The 21,866-nt window shown below is 41.5% G+C and overlaps 1 protein-coding gene across 14 annotated transcripts in view; it reads right to left on the minus strand.

The window, feature by feature from the left end:
• Nucleotides 1–20,858: 20,858 nt before the first annotated feature.
• Nucleotides 20,859–21,866, minus strand: part of DOCK10 (dedicator of cytokinesis 10) — a 277,997-nt gene continuing 276,989 nt past the window's right edge. For all 14 annotated transcript variants that reach the window (XM_055290801.2, XM_063645746.1, XM_063645741.1 and 11 more), the window contains one exon: nucleotides 20,859–21,613. In XM_055290801.2, the coding sequence (XP_055146776.1) occupies nucleotides 21,497–21,613 (117 nt within the window). In that variant the 3' untranslated portion in view covers nucleotides 20,859–21,496. The remainder of the gene's footprint in view (nucleotides 21,614–21,866) is intronic.

Consider the following 21,866-nt stretch of genomic DNA (forward strand, 5'->3'; position numbering starts at 1 on the left):
GATGAGAGGCAGCCAACCTAAATGCCTATGGGACCACAGCAGGCCCTGGAGACAAGTGAAGAGATCTGGTTGTAAAATCACAATGCTGCAGTGTCCTCATCAAACTGAAGAGTAGGAGTAAGAGCTCCTTCAAATGGCTCATGCCTGTAATCCCAGCACTTTGGGAGGCTGAGAAGGGCAGATCACAAGGTCAAGAGATTGAGACCATTCTGGCCAATATGGTGAAACCCTGTCTCTACTAAAAATATAAAAATTATCTGGGCTTGGTGGCGTGCACCTGTAGTCCCAGCTACTTGGAAGGCTGAGGCAGGAGAATCACTTGAACCCGTGAAGCAGAGGTTGCAGTGAGCCTAGATCGCACCACCCTGGTGACAGAGCTAGAATCAGTCTAAAAAAAAAAAAGGAGGAGGGTGGTAGCATTCACCTCCCACTTAACATGCTGTGAGGGAATATAGACTTTTTTTTTAAATTTTATTACTATTATACTTTAAGTTTTAGGGTACATGTGCACAACATGCAGGTTTGTTACATATGTATACGTGTGCCATGTTGGTGTGCTGCACCCATTAACTCGTCATTTAGCATTAAGTATATCTCCTAATGCTGTCCCTCCCTGTTCCCCCCACCCCACAACAGTCCCCGGAGTGTGATGTTCTCCTTCCTGTGTCCATGTGTTCTCATTGTTCAATTCCCACCTATGAGTGAGAACATGCAGTGTTTAGTTTTTTGTCCTTGCAATAGTTTGCTGAGAATGATGGTTTCCAGTTTCATCCATGTCCCTACAAAGGACATGAACTCATCATTTTTTATGGCTGCATAGTATTCCATGGTGTATATGTGCCATATTTTCTTAATCCAGTCTATCATTGTTGGACATTTGGGTTGGTTCCAAGTCTTTGCTATTGTGAATAGTGCCGCAATAAACATACGTGTGCATGTGTCTTTATAGCAGCATGATTTATAATCCTTTGGGTATATACCCAGTAATGGGATGGCTGGGTCAAATGGTATTTCTAGTTCTAGATCCCTGAGGAATCTCCACACTGACTTCCACAATGGTTGAACTAGTTTACAGTCCCACCAACAGTGTAAAAGTGTTCCTATTTCTCCACATCCTCTCCAGCAGCTGTTGTTTCCTAACTTTTTAATGATGGCCATTCTACCTGGTGTGAGATGGTATCTCATTGTGGTTTTGATTTGCATTTCTCTGATGGCCAGTGATGATGAGCATTTTTTCATGTGGAATATAGCCTTTTGTCTATAATGTGTTGCACCAGATCTTCAAACTCATTAAAAAAGTTGAAAAATTTAAAATACAGCAAAAATGTTAATTAACATAAAAACACTCCTGTACAGGGCAAATAAAACACCTTTTGAAGTGAAATGTGGTCCATTGTCTGGTGATTTGCAATACGTGGGCTAGATGATTTCTAAGGTCCTTTGAGTTCTAAAATTCTTTGATTTCTAGATTCTAAGAACAGATTAAAAATAACAGCAATAGTCAGGGGCTGTGATTCTATTTTTTATCTTGGATCATTCAAAACTATAGGCTGCTGTCTTGATTTCACTAGTATGGATCAAAATGACTCAATTGTTTGATATATAGACATTATCTCCTTAAGCACTATATTTATCTTCAGTGAATTGTACTAAGAAAGATTTACGTGACAATTCATATCACATTGGAAAATGATACATGGCTCTCTCTAGCAAAAACTGCCGTCTTTTATTTGATTCCTGAGCTCTGTTTTGAATTTCGGCAAAATTGAAGAGACAGAAAAAATCAGTTCATGTCTCAATCAGTTTCACAAACTGAATGACAGATGAGATTTCTCTTTTCACTCCAGATTCCCCTGTCCCTACAGAATTGTTGGAGAATATTTGTGGTTGTCAGAATGTTTTTCTTTTAATGAGAATGGAGTCGTGATTGACATTTGTTCCCTGGCCAGCATCCTTCTTCTTTTGTTTCTTTCTACTTTTATTAACATATGCTGATTTTCAAATAGGGAATTATTACTGCCACACACATAGCCTACAACAGAGGTTCTCAAATGGGTGGTCCCTAGACCAGGAGCATCAGCATCACCTATGGACTTGTCAGAAATGTCCACTCTTAGACTCTGTTCCCTAGTTCAAGTAATTCTGGTGCCACTGAGCCATCCTACAGCTCCAGGCCTGAATCCTTAGGCACTGAGATTGGTTTAAGGATGGGCATATAACCTAAGTCAGTGGGTGTCAAACTTGATAGGAAATCAGAATCACTTGGAGCACTTGTTAAAAGAAAAATCGTTGGTCCCTTACTTCAGAGTGTATAGTTCTGTAGGTCTGGGGTGAGACCTGATCACTTTTAACAAGTTCCCAGGCAATGCCAATGATCATCCTTAAGAACTACTGACCTGAGCTAATGAGATTAAACAATTTTGTTGGAATTTCACCTGCATCAATCAGCTGTTGCCTCACATAAGCTGTGTGAGAAACCGTTCCAAATCTCAGTTGAAAACTATTTATTTATTTTTTACACATGGTAAGATGGGCTGGGCTTGGCTCCAATTTTGCTCCACATGTGCTTCATCCTCCCTGGGCCAGTAGCTACTCAACTCAAAGCATAGTCCTCTAATGATGAAAGCAAAGTGTAAAAGACCATGTCCCACTGTGCAAGCCTATTTCAGCCAAACTCATGTCACATCGACTAATATTCCATTGGCCAAAGCAAATCGTGTGATCAATATTAACATCAAAGGCACTCATGAAATTTGAGGGGGAGATAATGAATACTTGCTGAATGATAATCTAATATATCACACCTGGGAAAAAGTGCCTTCTTTCCACTGTTTTTTTTTTTTTTTTTTTCTTTTGAGACGAAGTCTTGCTCTTGTCCCCCAGGCTGGAGTACAGTGGTGTGATCTTGGCCCACTGCAACCTCTGCCTCCTGGGTTCAAGGAATTCTCTTGCCTTAGCCTCCTGAGTAGCTGGGATTACAGGCATTTGCCAACATACCTGGCTAATTTTTGTATTTTTAGTAGGGACGGGGTTTCACCATGTTGGCCAGGCTGGTCTCAAACTGCTGACCTCAGGTGATCCGCTCGCCTCAGCCTACAAAATTGCTGGGATTATAGGCATGAGCCACCACGCCTGGCCTTTCCACTGTTTTTTTAAGCTGGTAAACTATAGTCTTGGACCAGTTAGTGGTTGACTTTGCAGTCATATAGAAAGAGCCTGCCTCAGAATAAAACCAATAAAAAGAAAATCACAGCTGAGAGCTGAAGAGAGACAGATTCCTGAAGATCCAGCCATGTTGGAAAGTGGGTCTATTGTTGCACTTTTTTGTTAGGTAAACCAATAGTTTGTTTTTCCTAAGCCAGTTCTTGCAACCCAAGGTCCATAGCCATGACCCGGTATTTAATATTTTTCAGTATATAGATCATCATCAGCCCTTGAGACAATGAATATTTTAAAAAATATGGTGTTTAAGTTGCTGTATTGAAATTTTATTTGCCAATTTCTGTAGTACAGTGGTATTATAGAAGTTTGATTCAAAGTTAAATTCATCTTTAATCAGACTTTTCATACCTTAGAACATTTCACTTGGTCATATCCCAAAGGATTAGATGAAAATTAAGTATCTTTCATCTATCTGTAGTTTCTAGAAGGGAACTCCATATCCTCAGGGGAGTCCAGGAAGATTGCATGTATTAACAGTTGTGTAAAGATACTAGTAACAACATTAGAAGCAACACAGGCTTAAACGAGATGAGTTCTTAAGTTCCCTTTTTTCTCTCCAGAAATAGGCAGTGTAAGACTGGCATGGCACTCCACTGTTATCTTGGACCTGGTATCCTGTCTGTTCTGCCACTTGTAGTGTGTGACTGACAATCTTTCCTCTGGTCCAACATGGCTAGCAGGGCTCAGGCTCACACGCCTAGCAGGAGGAATGAAGTGAGGAAGAACAAAAAGGGCCCGGGCCAGCTGTCTGTCGCTCTGTCAAGGAGCATTTCTAGAAGTGTCACCTGACACTTCCACTTATATGTCATTGATCAGACTTTAATCACATAGACAGAGCAAGGTTGGATGAGAAATACAGTCTTTTATCTTAGCGGTTTCATCCCTTGCATAAAATCATGGTTGCGTTACTAGAAAAGAAGAGCAAAACACATATTGGGAAGGCAGCTAGCCATCTCTGGCATAAATGCCAATTTCAGAAGTAAGTAAGAATGCAGTATGTCTGATGGAAATAAACATAAACTCAAAGATCAACAGGAGACAAACTAAAATGGCTACCAAAATGAATGTGAACACATCCCAGAAGAGAATTGGAAAACAAAATGTAAGTAGCTATGCATTGAGAATGAAAATCAAAATGGTCAATAGATTTCTAAGAAAAAGGAAGTTGGAGAAAAATATTTTTTCTCAAGGTTTACTGTATGCAGTTCTTGGAATAGAGGAAAATGTGAACAATTCAGTTTATAGAAAGGCATACCATTGAAAGGGAACACAAATTTTCTTTTCAAATAAAATAAGTCAAAATGTTTTTCGATAGGCTTTAGCAGACTTGGCTTGAATGAAATATCTTTTAAAACATCTATGTCCAGTATAGTAACTTTAAGTTCATTATCAGCCCTCCAGTGACAAATTTACCTTCCAGAGTAGACTTCAAGTTTACTCAGAAGAGATTTTTCGTTGTAAAAAACTTTGAGTTTTGGCATTTAGGGTGAAAAACATCATTATGTGAATTTGCTTAGAGTGAAACGGGTAGGCAACAGCATCTCCTTAACCTCATGTGGAATCAGGGATGTCCTTCGCAGGATTGGGAATGCCCTCAGGAAGGGTACCTGATGACATGGTGGGTGATGGCGAAATGGCCAGTGCAGGTGGGTTGCTGTTGACCTGTTGAGGAATCTGGTTTAGGGTCAGCCAAGTGCAGGCATCTGGTAAGTTGCAGAACAGCAGTGGGCAGGCAGAGAGAACTGAGAATAATCTTGTTCTGTCACTTATTATAGTGTGATATTGAACCAATTTCTTCACTTCCCTGGACCTCCATTTCCTGAGCCATGAAATGAGGCTAAGAATACCTATTCACAGTGGAGTTGAGGGGATTAATGAGACCATTTAGGTAAAATTGCTTGGCATGGTGTAAATGGTGGGCACTCAAGGAATCCATCCCTTACTTCTACCCTCTACTCTGCCCTTCTCTTTTTTACCTTTCCTCTCTCTCTCCATTCTTCTTTCCCCCAATCCCTCAAAATTTCCTAAAGTACCACCAGAAGGCACAATCTAGACCAACCTTCTGCTAAAGTGTAATAGATTCCATGCAGCTTATGGAGTCCTCAGAGATGATTCCCAAGTTATCCTGGAGTGTGGTAAAAAGCTTTTTGGCTGGAAGTTCCGCCATTCTTCTGCATAGATTAAGTATGTGTAACACTACATGGCATCAATTTATTTACTCCAATTTTTTAAATCTAAAATCCAACAAGTACAATGTAACTAGGTTGGAGCAGTCTGTCATTTTTCTATTCATTTCTTCTATTTTACACTCATTGTGATGTGCATAAATTCTTGCAGTCTAGTCAAAATTGTCATACTATCCCTGCGTGTGGATGTGCATGTGTTGGTCTTTGGAATAAACTAGTAAATGAATAGTTTTTTGTTTTTTTTTTTTTTTTTTTTTTTTTTGAGACGGAGTCTCACTCTGTCGCCCAGGCTGGAGTGCAATGCAATGGCGTGATCTGGGCTCACTGCAACCTCCGCCTTCCGGGTCAAGCCATTCTCCTGCCTCAGGCTTCCAAGTAACTGGGACTACATGCATGAGCCACCATGCCTGGCTAATTTAGTAGAGACAGGGTTTCATCATATTGGCCAGGCTGGTCTCGAACTCCTGACTTCAAGTGATCTGCCCACCTTGGCCTCCCAAAGTGCTGGGATTACAGGCATGAGCCTCCACACCTGGACTAAATGAATAGTTTACTTTAGGTTTCCTTTCTACTTGCTCCCCCATGTCCTCATCGTCTCCATTTGAATTTTGTCTTATATTTCTTTCAGAGTAATACATGTATACATATATATATTTCTACTTAGTTATTTCACAGCATTGCTCTGAAAAGCTATAAATTCCATCTTTGAGCTGTTTTGGGGGTGTTAATTACAGTGAATGATTGCTGAGAACATTAATCAACTCAATCGGTCTCCAGTATCAACATTATTTCATTTATTTATTTTTAAATTTACTCTCCAGCTCAAAGGATTCAATCTCAACTTTTAACGCAAGTGGCAGGTCAGGATTATACATTTTCCTGTTTTTACATATCTTCTAGGAATTTTAAAATACCATAAAACCTTACATCTTTCCAATTTTTTTGTCACTAAGAAAGATCAAGTTGACCTCCTAGCAGAGAAGTCAAATCTTAAATTATTTTTGACATCGACTAAAAAAAGGAAACGTCTTTACACAAATGACTCTCTCATCCAGCTGGACCCGAGAAAGCATGCCCGTGGAGACTAAAGCAACTCCATCTTTGATGCTAGTCGCCATGTTGACTTCTGATTAACCCCAGTTCTGGAATGCCTCTAAGATTTCTATTTTATCTACTGTTCCTTGTAGAAGAGCATATGCTTAGAGTAAATCTGTCCTTAGGTCAAAACAACTTTGATCATAAATCCTGCCCTTAGTGAGAGTCACATGACATTTGTGCCTTTCTTTGAGGGGTTGACTTCAATTGTCCTACACATTCCTACCCTATCATATAGAAGCCCTGGGTCTGGGGGATAATGGTGCCAGGACCCACCATCTTGCCTCACCACCACCGGAAACTATGGCTTTTATTTGTAAATTACTATTAAATGTTTCTTTCTGAGAAACTGGATTTGTCAGCCTCTTTCTTTGGCCTCTTAACTTCCTTGGCCTTTGTGGCTGGGTTTACATAGTTCTGCCTACCACAGAGCAATGTCTTTTTTGTGTTCATTTTCTTTGTCAGAAATTCTACTTTAATCTTTTATGGACAATCTCAGAGGGCTTATCCAAGGCAAAAACAGTAGCTAGCATCTTTCCTTAGGGACGTTTACAGATAATGAGTAATATTTCTGTGCTTTGAACACTTCCCGAGTGCCCACAATGCAGTGTGCACTCTGCTAGTCTCTGAGTAGATGTATTTCCGCCCTGAGAAATCTTGCAGATAAGAAAACTACCCCAGGTTTACCAGCTGGCAGTAGGTTGTTCATTAGAGGCCGTGTAAGGAGACAACATGAGTTACCCATTTCCTAGTTTATGCATTCATTATTATTCATTTATTTGTATTATTATTATTATTATTATTATTATTGAGACAGAGTCTTGCTCTGTTGCCCAGGCTGGAGTGCAGTAGCGTGATCTTGGCTCACTGCGACCTCCGCCTCCCAGGTTCAAGCAATTATCCTGCCTCAGCCTCCCGAGTAGCTGGGACTACAGGTGTGTGCCACAATGCCTGGCTAATTTTTTGTATTTTTAGCAGAGACAGGGTTTCACCATATTAGCCAGGATGGTCTTGATGTGACCTCATGATCTGCCCACTTCGGCCTCCCAAAGTGCTGGGATTACAGGCGTGAGCCACTGCGCCCGGCCTGTATAATTCTTTTAATAAACATAATTAGAAAAACAATTTAAAGTCATAACCCTGAGTTTCTCACCTGGGCTCTGTTTGGTACCATCTTCATAATTATATCTCAATTATGAGTGATATCAAAAATATTGAGTGCTTACTGTTGTCTGCCTTTATGCTAAGGACTTTACGTTTTTTATTTCATTTAATCCTCTTAACAACCTGGTGAAACTGTTGCTAAATACCAGGGGTTCAACCTAGGTCCTGTTGCGCACTATACAGAAAGCCAATCCCTGAGCCAATGAGTATTGCCAGGGAAGAAAGGCTTTTTAATGCAGTTGACATCAGCTGGGAGATGGGGGGTAGGTTTCAGATTGGTCTCCCCAACCGACTTAAATTAGGTGTTTACATAGTGGGGAAGGAATATAACTATGTGTGGGAAAACAGGAATTAGGGAGGGGTAAGGAAGAGGATTGGTCAGTAGGAAGCAGGTGGTCAGTTAGGGAATTATGACGGATGAGGGGTCTGGCATCTCACTGTCTGCATGTTTCAGTTCTGGTAAGTTTCAGTTCCTTGATACTATCTGGGAGACCTGCGAGTCTGTTTTCTGAGAAGGGAACTCAGAGAAGACAGATGTAACTTTCAGCTTTAAGACCAAGAGGGTCAATTTTTATATTTACTGAAAAAACCCATTAGTTCTATGGAAAAATTGGGCCAATTTCAAAATTTGTGTATTTATTATTACCATTTTATGATAATGAAACTGAAGCTCACTGAGGAGACTCACTTAGGGCCACACAGGCAATTAGCAACGGAGCTGGAGTCCTCTATCTGTGCAACCCTGCTCCACAGCCAGAGTGGTGCTCCACACTGCTATGTCATTCTAATTTAGAACGTTCCACCTTCAACAGTATGAGTAGGGAAACCAAAAAGAGTCACTAGTCAGTATGAAATTGCTCAAGGAATTCTAACCTTGATTTCTTTTTGATTCATTTATTCATTCATTCACCTATGTGTTTGGAAAGTGTTGATTGAAATCTTCTCTGTGCTAGGAACTTTGCTAGGCCTCTGACAGACACAAACAAGACACAATCTTTGCCTCTCACGAGTTACTTGCTTGGATTCAATTATTTCTTTTCTGTCTCCTTCATGGATTACTCTTTTCATTACCCTTGTGCCATATAACATCTTAGCTGTGTGAGACCAGGAGAAGGTGTTGGTCGCCTACCCTTGGCAGCAGGAACTCTTTCAGATCTGATATTAATTGTGTATTCAAATGTCAAGGTATCCTAGTATAGAAAATATCAGTGGGTTATTCTGATAAGGAAAATACTATTTGCTAATTTTAGAAAAGATAATATGCTAACATTTAGACCTCAGAGGGAATATCATCTGATATGGTGAACAGGAAACCCAAGAAGTTGTGAATTCCATTCAAAAGATGAAACTACTTAGAAGATAATGTAAGGTTCTCACACAACATGAGCACTGCACTCAAGGCCATTTCTAGGATGAAAGGGTGGGATGATTATCTATGATTCCAGCCATGAATTATTTCTGTGGCCTCCAGAAGATGCAACTGAATTGTAGCTATGTGTCCAGAATCAGTTCCTTCTGGTGGGTTCTTGGTCTTGCTGACTTCAAGAATGAAGCCGCGGAACCTCGCGGTGAGTGTTGCAGTTCTTAAAGATGGTGTGTCCAGAGTTTGTTCCTTCAGATGTTCAGATGTGTCCAGAGTTTCTTTCTTCTGGTGGGTTCGTGGTCTCGCTGACTTCAGGAGTGAAGCTACAGACTGTCGCAGTGAGTGTTACAGCTCATAAAGGTAGTGTGGACCCAAAGAGTGAGATGCAGCAAGATTTATTGTGAAGAGTGAAAGAACAAAGCTTCCACAGCGTGGAAGGGGACCCAAGCAGGTTGCTGCTGCTGGCTGGGGTGGCCAGCTTTTATTCCCTTATTTGGCCCTGCCACGTCCTGCTGATTAGTCCATTTTACAGAGTGCTGATTGGTCCGTTTTTACAGAGTGCTGACTGGTGCATTTACAAACCTTTAGCTAGACACAGAGCGCTGATTGGTGCATTTTTACAGAGTGCTGATTGGTGTGTTTACAAACCTTTAGCTAGACACAGAGCACTGATTGGTGTTTACAATCCTTTAGCTAGACAGAAAAGTTTTCCAAGTCCCCACTCCACCCAGGAAGTCCATCTGGCTTCACCTCTCAGCTACACAGTCCTCCATGGGCCCTGCATTTTTACCAAAGTCATTATCAGTTTATGTTGAATAGAGTAGGAAAGCTGCACTTGAGGAGAGTGGAAAAATCAGTGGTAACTCAAAGCCATGTTGAAACCTATTATTCAAATTTAAGGCATCCTGTTGTTATTTTATTGACAATTTGATTTGAAAATCTAACTTTTAATGCTGTGCATATGAATAAGGCCAAATAAGGTATAAAATAATGTTGCCATGTTACCCACCAGAAACAGATGTCTCAACATGTGGGAGCTTCTGTAAATGGGAAACTTCAGATCCTCCAGGGCCAGTGACTTGCCCCGGAGTCAGGGAATTGTTGGCTGACTTTGCTGGGCTAGAATTCATTTGTGTTTCATGAATTTTTTAAAACATCCCTTTCGTTCTTGCCAAATGTATGATGTTAGGAAATCCCCATTATGGGGGCGTGGTACCTATCCATCCCCTCTTGGGATTCTGACTCATTCCAAGCAGGGGCAATAGTGAGATAGGAAAGGAAAATGGGCAAAAGAATTAGACTCTGTTAGCACAGTTATATGCCCAAGTTATGCTATAAAAGCCAGTGAACACTGGTTTGGAAAGAGCTGTTATTTTTTCATTCTCAACTTTTCCCAGTAGTCTCTATAAATAACATAACATGTGAACCTAGATCCCTTGAGGAAAAGAGTAATGATTGTTTTTCATCATTATCTGCAACTCTTGGGCTTGAAGTCCTAACGAAAAGTGTTTCTTTCTGGTGAGGACTTTCTATTTTCAGCTCTTCTAAATGTTAACAGCAAAGTAAGGGGTCATATACTCCATAAATTCTTTAACTCAGGAAGAGTCAGTTCAATAAACCTAAGGGAGTTGATGTCTTTTTGCTCAACTATTCAGAAGAAGAAAGACACGCAAATTTGAAACCACTCAGTAGAACGTGATGGGCCTGTTTGACTGGAGGATTTTAAAGGAGTGTTTTTGAAGGGAGGGAGTGAAAGCCCTATTCCCTGGGCTTGGGGGTTGCTCCTTGGAAATGTTTCCATAGAGCCACCCGGAGCCTTTTGGGCTAAAATTTCAGTTCATATTACTCTTGTTAAAAATTAAAAATTTATCATTTTTTGGATTTAAATTATTATACAACTTTGTTATTCTTATTTCTTTAAAAAATCACTCTTCTAAAGGGAAAAGTCACATTGCAGAAGACAGGTTCCTTAAAATCCAAGGGAACTCACTAATCTCCATGCAAGTGTTATTAAACAAACTTACTTTCTCAGTCCATGGGCCACACTGTTCAATAAAAAATCCTACAAGTACCACTGTCTTATTTATAACAACAACAACAACAACAGCAACACCACCACCACCACCACCACCACCAACAACAACAACAACACCTTACCCACCATAGGTTTAGTAGTTATAGTTGCACTACTTTTGATGACATACAAGAAAAGTTGGCAGGGTGCAGTGGCTCACACCTTGTAATCCCAGCACTTTGGGAGGCCAAGGTGGGCGGATCACAAGGTCAGGAGATTGAGACCATCCTAGCTAACACTGTAAAACCCTGTCTCTACTAAAATTACAAAAAATTAGCTGGGCATGGTGGCACGCATCTGTAGTCCCAGCTACTCGGGAGGCTGAGGCAGAAGAATCACTTGAAACTGGGAGGTGGAGGTGCAGTGAACCGAGATTGTGCCACTGCACTCCAGCCTGAGTGGGAGAGAGAGACTCCGTCTCAAAAACAAAAACAAAACAAAGAAACAAAACAAAACAAAACAAAACAAAACAAAGAAACAAAACAAAACAAAACAAAACAAAAAACAAAAAAGAAAAGTTGTCAGCCTAAAAAATACCCTTTATGAATTAGAAATATATCCAAGAAGCCAGGCGTGGTGGCTCACACCTGTGATCCCAGCACTTTGGGAGGCCGAGGTGGGCAGAACACGAGGTCAGGAGATTGTAGCCATCCTGGCTAATGTGGTGAAACCCTGTCTCTACTAAAAATACAAAAAGAAATTGGCCGGGTGTGGTGGTGGGTGCCTGTAGTCCTGGCTACTCTGGAGGCTGAGGCAGGAGAATGGCATGAACCCAGGAGGTGGAGCTTGCAGTGAGTTGAGATCGTGCCACTGCACTCCAGCCTGGGTGACAGAGCAAGACTCCATCTTAAAAAAAAAAAAAAAAAATCTCTCTCTCTCTCTCTCTCTCCAAGAAACAATGTTGTTATAGTTAGTATATTAATATTGGCCAGGCGTGGTGGCTCATGCCTGTAATTCCAGTACTTTGGGAGGCCAAGGTGGGTGGATCACCTGAAGTCAGGAGTTTGAGACCAGTCTGGCTAAGATGGTGAATGAAACCCCATATTTACTAAAAATACAAAAATTAGCTGGGCGTGGTGGTATGCACCTGTAGTCCCAGCTACTCAGAAGGCTGAGGCAGGAGAATTGCTTGAACCCGGGAAGTGGAGGTTGCAGTGAGCCAAAATTGTGCCATTGCACTCCAGCCTGGAGTGAGACTCTGTCTCAAAAAAAAAAAAAAAGAAAAAAAGAAAAAGAAAACTGCAAGCAGATTCCTCTGGAGAATCCTTCATGTTATTGTCATTTAAAGCTATTCTTTGTAAAGCTTGCTTAATTACTCAGGCTCAAGCACGATTACCTTCTCCAAAATACTTGGGGAAGGTAACAGTGTAAATTATTTGGTGAAATAATGGTGATTGAGCCATATGGGAAAGTTTTGATCTCTCTCTCACTACTTATTGCTCTAAGATCAATCCTGTGTGCTCACTGTAGTGGCTCTCTTGAGTCTTGTGACTTATGATCTCTCCATCAAATTAATCTTCTCATATATCCCATCCCCCACCACATGCAGCCTATTACAAGAATAACAAGGGGTAAGGGGAAGACAAGGGAGTTTAGAACTTTTATGAGATTTTTTTTTTTGGCTGACATTCCTCATCTCCACAATTTACCTGGAACATTATAATCACCCACATTCTGAGCCCAAACATGTTTATCTGCCCCATATTCATAGCAGATCCTCTTGTTTGCCCATAGGTTAATCAACTCTTTTTAAATTTTTAAAATTGATACATAATATTTATATATATTTATGGGGTGCAAGTGATATTTTGTTACATGCTGATATGGTTTGGTTATGTCCCCACCAAATCTCATCTTGAATTGTAACTTCCACAAATCTCACATGTCCTGGGAGGAATCCAGTGAGAGGTGTTTGAATTATGGGGGTGAGTCTTTCCTGTGCTGTTCTTGTGGTAGTGAATGAGTCTCACGAGTTCTGATGGTTTTAAAAACGGGAGTTTCCCTACACGTGCTCTGTCTTCTCTTGTCTGCCGCCATGTGAGATGTGCCTTTCAGCTTCTGCCATGATTGTGAGGCCTTCCCAGCCACGTCAAACTGTGAGTCCAATAAACCTCTTTCTTTTGTAAATTGCCCAGTCTCAGGTATGTCTTTATCAGCAGCATGAAAATGGACTAATACAGTAAATTGGTACCAGTAGAGTGGGGCACTGCTGAAAAGATACTTGAACATGTGGAAGTAACTTTGGAACTGGGTAACAGTCAGAGGCTGGAATAGTTTGGAGGACTCAGAAGAAGACAGGAAATTGTGGGAAAGTTTGGAACTTCCTAGAGACTTGTTGAATGGCTTTGACAAAAATGCTGATAGTGATATGAACAATAAGGTCCAGGCTGAGGTATTCTCAGATGGAGATGAAAAACTTGTTGGGAACTGGAGCAAAGGTGACTCTTGTTATGTTTTGGCAAAGAGACTGGTGGCATTTTGCTCTTACCCTAAAGATTTGTGGAACTTTGAACTTGAGAAGGATGTTTTAGGATATCTGGCAGAAGAATTTTCTAAGCTGCAAAGCATTCAAGAGGTGACTTGGGTGTTGTTAAAGGCATTCGGTTTTAAAAGAGCATAGAAGTTTGGAAAATTTGCAGCTTGACAATGTAATAGAAAAGAAAATCCCATTTTCTGAGGAGAAATTTGAGCCAGTTGCAGAAATTTGCATAAGTAATGAGGAGCCGAACATTGTCACCAAGACAATGGGGAAAATGTCTCCAGGGCATGTCAGAGGTCTTCATGGTAGCCCCTCCTATCACAGGCCTGGAGGCCTAGGAGGAAAAAAATGGTTTTGTGGGCCAGGCCCAGAGTCCATGTGTTGTGTGCAGTCGAGACTTGGTGCTGTGCATCCCAGCTGTTCCAGGCATGACTAAAAGGAGTCAAGTTACAGCTCAGGCCATGGCTTTAGAGGGTGCAAGCCTCAAGCCTTGCTTGACAGCTTCCATGTGGTGTTAAGCCTGCCAGTGCACCAAAGTCAAGAACTGAGGTTTGGGAACTTCTGCCTAGATTTCAGAGGATGTGTGGAAATGCCTGGATGTCTAGGCAGAAGTTTGGCCCTGGTGGTGGCAGCTGGGAGCAGTAGTGACTGTGGGCAGGAAAGCCTGACCTCAAGGTGCATGGAAATGCATGGTAGTTCCTCTGCTGGGTGGGGAATTGCAGGGGTGGTGCTTGCTTCCAGTGGCTCTTACCAGTTTGCAGTCAGTTGTAGCAGTAGTAGCAGGTGGGAGATGTCAATGGGGCCAAAGGGGTCTAGAGATATAGGGTCTGTTGGGATGCAAAGCAGAATGCCTTCTGGTGAGGGCTGGGTTTCCAGAAAGGTGATATGCTCTAGCTGCTTAGAACTAGGGGTGTGTGGGACCCAGTGTGAGCTCCCTCTCTGGATCAATGCTATCAAGCAATCTCCAGGTACCTCCTATGTTAGCCTGAGGGCCCATGAGTGTCAAGCAGGTCTCCTGTGGCTAGGATTGCAGAAGTCTGTGGTGGGAATGTGGATCACTGGGGGTCTCTCACTTACCGTTTGCTCACATTAGGGATCTTCTCCAGGCTTCCAGATGGTCTGGCAGAGTAGGCTGCCTCACTTCCTTCTCCTTTGCCTTCCATGTTTGCTGTAACTTCTCTGCTGAATTCTGCTGTTCTATCTTAAATTGTGTATTCAAAGTGTGATTATCTACTCACTATTTTGATTCTTCTTTGTGGAGGAGGTGAGTACCAGATGCTTCTAGTTATCTTGAAGCCCCTCCCAGATTGGCCTTTTAAACCCTGATTAATTTTGGTCATGCTCTATCTCAGGCAGATGACCTCCTGGTCAGGATGGGGCTGTGTTCTTTAAGTAGTCCCTGGATCTTCTAGTGAAGGCTCAGGACATGGCTGAGTGGATGTGCAGAGGACTGGTTCTCAGATGCCAGCTCTTGTCATTCCTTACACTTCTCTCTATCTGCTTAAAAAAATCGTTATCCTACATAAACTTTCTTACATTTTAAAACTTCTTTTATTAGTATTACATGCAGCTCTCTCAGTAGCTCTCAGACTTTGAATATTGTCTGAGCATCAGGTCTCATTGATGTCAGTTGCTTTGTAATGATGTAAGAAGATAGAATGAGTAGCTTGGATGGCTGATTGGAACTCGTCAATTCAGGACTATCATATGACATATGTATATATACCACTCTACAAAGTACCCACATGTCCTCCTGCCTTTTTTTCTAACAACTCGTTCAGTAGCTATTATACTCCCCTCTTAGAGGTGAGGTTTAAAGAGTTTAAGTGATTGACCCAAGGATATACTGATTTGACCATACATTATCAGGTATGGTTCTTCATAACTTACTATGCCACCTAGATTTAAATGAATATGTTTAGGGCTGGCTTTAGGCCTAGATACAGGAGATGATTGCTCATGCAGTGAGATGGTGAAGAGGGGGTATGGGTGGAAAAGAAGTTCAGTGGTAGAATATCTGAAAACTTAATATCCCCAAAATCAGAAATTCATTCTCTTTGGTTAAAGATTGTCCTTTGAAGGTATTAATTTCTCTCAGGAAACCATAGCTCTTTTCCCTGTAATCAGCCATTTGCATTCTAGTTTGAGCTGAATTAGTGTTAGTCTTGAGTGGGGTTCACAGGAATGGCAAAGACACAGGAAATGGGCTGCCATTCCTAAAGCCAGTGCCCAGTACCTCATAAGATGCTCAAAACTCCCAGGAGCGGAGGTGGCCTCACATTTTCCTTCTCAACCCAGTATTCGAGGAAACAAGTTCCTTTTGATTGGAGTTGACATTTGAATCGGAGTCCCTTTGGAAACAAAAAAGGCATGGAGTGAGAAGGGGAGGGGGTTTGTTTAACCAAGGTGGGCCTGGGCGTAGGCTCAGAAAGGACTGTGACAAGGTAACAGTAGGCAGCAGGTGACAGGAGAGGACAAGAATCTAATGGAGCTTGGAGCAAAGAGGACTTGGGAAACTTCCAAATAAAAAGATCATGTTAACAATTTTGCCTAAGTTTGCTCCTGCAGATAAACATATCTGGTATCAAATACTTCAGTGGCAAAACCCTGCTCAGGCTGAGAACTGAAAAGAAGCCAAAATCCAGTAAACTCTGATACTTTCAAAATACTCCCTTATGAAAGAGGTTCAAGGACACTCATTCCTACAGTGAAGTCTGGGCCCCCGGTCCATTTTCCTCCGCTCCCCATTCCCTGCCCTAGCATTTTCTCTGGAATGACTCCATCCAATACAACTTTGAGAATTTGACTCCAAAACTCTAAAGGGCAGGTCAATGGGTTGAACCGCCAAGATTACAAAGATTAAGACACAGTCTGCCTTCAGGGACGCCATGACAAGATTGGAAGAAAACACAATGACATGATAACCGATGGCATAACTGAGGAGAAGAGGGAGATGGGTGATGCAGGCAACACCTGCCAGTCATGGGCAGAGGATGGAAAATCCAGACATGCTAGGAACACAAGCAAAGCCTCAGGAAAACCTACTGACTTAGCCCACTCCCCAAAAGACAGACTCTGAGGTGAAGATTTACATGCAAGACATTTACAAAGCAATTCCCGATGCTCCTTGGGAATTTGCTTAGAGGGAGGAGTTGAACTGTGAAGCAGTTGCAAGAGGCCTTTTAGTAGGAGCTGGGGAACCAGAATGACCTTTAGAGTAGGGGCAATGTGTGCCTTTGTGCTTCTCATCCTCAACCAGTCATTGAAGTGAGCTTCTGCTGGGCTGGCGATGTGACCTGGAGCAAGAGGGACTCAGTTGAGAGCCACTGGGAGTCCAAGTAGCTGGGGAAACGGGGACCTCAGTCCTGAGGGAGGATCTAGGTATGATTTTGCTACTATACATATGAATTAAGCTGGGTCCTGATGTGTATGGGTTAGATTTGCGTGGTTGGAGAAAAGGGAGAAAGGGACAGGTACTTTTTTTTTTTTTTTGGAGACAGAGTCCCGCTCTGTTGCCCAGGCTGGAGTGCAGTGCTGCCATCTCGGCTCACTGCAAGCTCTGCCTCCCGGGTTCACGCCATTCTCCTGCCTCAGCCTCCCAAGTAGCTGGGACTACAAGCGCCCGCCACCATGCCTGGCTAATTTTTTGTAATTTTAGTAGAGACGGGGTTTCACCTTGTTAGCCAGGATGGTCTCGATCTCCTGATCTCGTGATCTGCTTGCCTCTGCCTCCCAAAGTGCTGGGATTACGGGCGTGAGCCACCACACCCGGACTGTTTTTTGTTTTTTTTTTTTTTCAAATGAGCAGAACATTGCAGCTCTAGTGAAGGTTACGCATAGGCAAGCAGACGGGATATGAAATTAGGAGGAAGGCAAGGGGCTACCTGCAGAGAATCTTGAAGGCCAGTCATGCCTGCACTTCGTCATTTTCTCAACAAAATATATTAACATATAACATTTAATGTATGGTATATAGTTTTTCACTGCTATAAGTGTAGGGGTGGAGGATATGGGGGCTACTTGTAATATGAGCAAATAATAACTTTGATTTAGTATCATTTTGTCACATTTGTTCTCAAATATTTCTTATTTCCTAATTGCTCATGGGAGTACTGAAATCCTATAATATATATATGTTTTTGGCTTTCTGGGGTTTGACTAATATAAGATGATAAATCATCCACCTGCAAACATGGTTGGACCTCTTCTGCAGAGAGACCAACATTCAGGGTTCTAAAAGCCAAGCCTTCTCAGCAATGTTCTCTCCATCTCCCTGTGACTACATCCCACAGAAAGCTGTCATCAGGAAGGAAACATGGTGATTGGACCATTTGTATTGGTTTCTAAGTGAGTGTTAACACAGGAATAGAGATGTACTATGTGAGGTTTGGATAATGGACACTCATTTGTAAGGTAATTGTCACCAAAAATAGGGGATTGTGTTAATTTTTTATAGTCTGGGCATTTTGCACTTTGAAATGAGAATGAAAAAAGAAGTAGCTACTGAGTGGGATGATGAATGAATGAGGGGACAGAGCCAGGGCTGACGTCCCAAGTATTAGATCCACGTATTCTGTGTTGAATCCTTTCCAGGGTAAATTATAGAGGAAAATGCCATTTGTCTTATTTTCATCCTTTCCATCTGTAGAACTGGAAGAGTTACTACCATTTTTTATTGAGCTTATTTTGAGGAGTATTAATTTAACTTTATACAAAGATGAAAAAGAATGTAAAATAAGAATTTGGTTTCTTGGCAATTGAAAATCAGGTCACTGTTTTACAAGGCCTTATCATCCGTACAGTCATTTTCTTAGGGGTAGCTAATTAGCGGAGGACCCAGTGGAGTTTTTATACCCAGTATGTCTAAGAATCATGTGGGCCTGGGTACTGGACTGCACTTCAGAAGGTTCTATTTCAGAAGTTTTTATGGCACAGAGAAGTATGCATTTTAACAAGTGTTTTGTCTGATTCTGAAGCAAGTGGTCTTCTGTCCATAAGTGATTACTACAGTGAGATAGATAATAACAGTTTGTTTGAACTGGGGTCTACACATGCCTATGGGATCTAGGCAGGAAATATAAATAGAGGGGCTACCTGGTAGAAGTTGATTAGGGCTTGGTGCATATTGCTGCAAGCTGGAAACCACATGTAAATGGGGCAACAGTGTCTCACTTTTCACTTATTGTGATGGGGGAGTGTGATTCCAATGCTGCTAAATGGCCTGAGCATTCAACAGATACCAGAAAGCTGGAAATCTGTACAAAGTCTCCTAATATTTAACTGTTGACACCTAATTGAAATAAAATAAAGACTATGTGTTTGGCAGATAAAATATGTATGCTGGATTCCATCTCTGAGCAGCCAGTCTGATGCGTCTGGTCTAGAGAAAGGAAGAAATAAAAGGTGTTGGGATTGTGCAGGGTGACTTTCAATGCTGTTAAGGCAGAGTGGTCTTAGGTGATTCTCTTCAGAGCAGTTGTATTTAAACTTCTTTTTCTATGAACAGTGTCAGGGGCAAAACAGTGTCGTGATCAAAGATATTGTGGTTTGTGATGCAAAAATAGAATATTTGGCACCTAACACAGGCAGAAAGATCTATTATTTTCAATTACTTCCTTAGAGATTTTTTTGGAATATTTATTTTCAGATTTGGAGGCAACCCATTGCCAACCATGTCCTGAGGGCATGGGAGATGGGTGGATTGGCATGGGCAAGAGGACTTGAGCCTACAGGTGGGAGTTAGGTGGGAGATGATATCGGAGGCAGCGTCTTCCTGGGTGCCTGGAATAGTAATGTCTAAGGTGGCCTAAAGCTACACATGGGGAAATTAAAAGAGAAGACCTGAGATGCTGACCCAGACAGTCAGGAACCAAGATAACTGGAGCCAGAATGAAACTGGGAATAATGCTTTGGGCCAGAGCTCATCACAGGGCAATCTTTTCTAAATAAAGAAGTGAGCTCTATTTGAGAAAAGAATAGTTAAATGTGTCTTGAGGCCAGGCGCGGTGGCTCACGCCTGTAATCCCAGCACATTGGGAGGCCGAGGTGGGTGGATCACCTGAGGTCATGAGATCGAGACCATCCTGGCTAACATGGTAAAACCCTGTCTTTACTAAAAATATAAAAATTAGCTGGGCATGGTGGTGCGTGCCTGTAATCCCAGATACTCGGGAGGCTGAGACAGGAGAATCACTTGAACCCGGGAGGCAGAGGCTGCAGGGAGCCGAGATCACGCACTGCACTCCAGCCTGGGCAACAGAGCGAGACTCTGTCTCAAAAAAAAAAAAGTGTCTTGAGGGATCAGAGTTCTCACCCAAAATATCTTTCTATCCCTTCTGTGTATTCCAAAATTTAATTATGTATTCCAACCCCTCACCTCCCTCCTCACCATCATGTACTGACATGGCCAATGGACTTGCATAGCAGAAAGATGAGCTCAGCTGAAGTCTCCTTCTTTGAGTCTGGGGCTTTGGAATGGCTGCTGAAGGTGAGTACGAAATTAGATTCTCTAGCTTGCCTTCTGCACCTAGAAGCAGCTCAGTTCAGGTCCATGGCAGCCAGTATTCGCTAGGGGAGGGAAGTGGGCCAAAGGGTGGAAAATGTCAGTGGTTCCCAAACCTAGGTCAGCACCTATCAGTCATAGCTCTGATAAGCTCATGACACGGCTGAATCATAACACAGCAAAATGGTATTTCTCACTCAAGACTATATGACCAATAGCGTTAGCAGGAGTGTGTGTGTGTGTGTCTTGCTCATTGTGGTTTCTTGGGTACTGAGGCTGACACAGTATGTCAAAGTTAAGTAAATCAAGGCTTCAGGTACATCAAAGGTAAGTACATCAGGGGAAGGGGCTGGGAAGAACTACTTACTGGCTTTGAAGCCTCTGCCTGAAAGTAACACATGATACTTCTGCCTACATTTCAATGGTTATAGCAAGTCACATGGTCATGCTTGCCTTCAAAAGAGGCAGGAAAGTGCAATCCTACCACAAGGTTACAGCAGAGGAATGGAACATTTGTGATCTCTCTGAGAACCTCCACAAACCTTAAGATTCGGATTCATTATATTTTCCCCAAGTCATTCTAAGTCTCTCCTACGTTTGGAAACCTCTGATCTACCCAGTTCATCTTTGGAGGAACTTCTTAGCTGAGATTTGTGTCCTTTCTTGGCTTCTTGGCAAGGCATCCTAAGTATTGAGTATAGATTTGCATTCAGTAGATATTCAATGAACCATTTTTTCTCAGTAACTCACCCACTCTTCAAGAGGAAACCAAATGCAAAGTAACTGTATTTTTTATTTCTATGAACAATAAAATACTTTCATAATTTCACATCCCATTGCTTTTAAGAGCACATATATTACAAATAAAGGAACCCCACAAACTTTAAAGATTAGTATTTATCAACACTTTTGTACACATACACAAATATTTTAATATAATGGCATCTGAAATGTTATTCATATATTTTAGTACTGTCATAGTATTAACTAAAAAGGATCTTTTAAATTTGGTAAAAACCGTATATTTTACAATCTTTTATTTACATCTGAAATCTGCTTAAATGTTACAAAAACATTCACTTTAACCTTTAAAATACGTGTACTAGGACTGGGGTACTGACCATACAATAACTGACAGCAAACTTAGGGTTTGCATTTGAGCTACACATTCACTGGAATTTCATGGCAAATATTCAACTTGGCTTGATCAACACTGCTCAAAGAAAAAAAATTATACAAAATGTGCAAATTCAGAGGTTGGCAAAATTCTGAAGCTAGCGAGGTAAACAAAAATATTAACACCATGAAAACTTCAAATAAATTAAACCTATCTTTCTCTTCCCCGAGATTAGCTGCAAATTCAGAAAGTTCTCTTGGAGGTGGGTCTGGTGGGTCTGATGCTGCAGAGCCCTCAGACTTCAGCACTAGATGAGATGGAAACCGTGGGTAGGGCCAGAGTTGCTTTGCTAATTACTCGAGTGCAGGTTTGGTCCACTCCGCGCTTTGACAGGTCGTCCCTGCCCGTAATCTTAAAACAGGAAAAAACACAACACAATGAAATAAAATAATGCAGAGGTTAATGTTAATATCCCAAACACAAAATTAAAACCCAGAATAGAGGTTTTCATTCCCCATAGGGTAATTTATTCAAATTATAAAAAGACACATATCAAAGTGGATCTAAAGAATTTTTCCCCAAGACCATGTGCTAGCTTTAACTTTTGGTGAAAGTTAAAATATTTTCACAATCCTCTTCTGCTATCTGACATAAATTTATAAAT

This window comes from Symphalangus syndactylus, chromosome 8 (assembly GCF_028878055.3).
Source record: "Symphalangus syndactylus isolate Jambi chromosome 8, NHGRI_mSymSyn1-v2.1_pri, whole genome shotgun sequence".
NCBI classification, from domain to species: Eukaryota; Metazoa; Chordata; class Mammalia; order Primates; family Hylobatidae; genus Symphalangus; species Symphalangus syndactylus.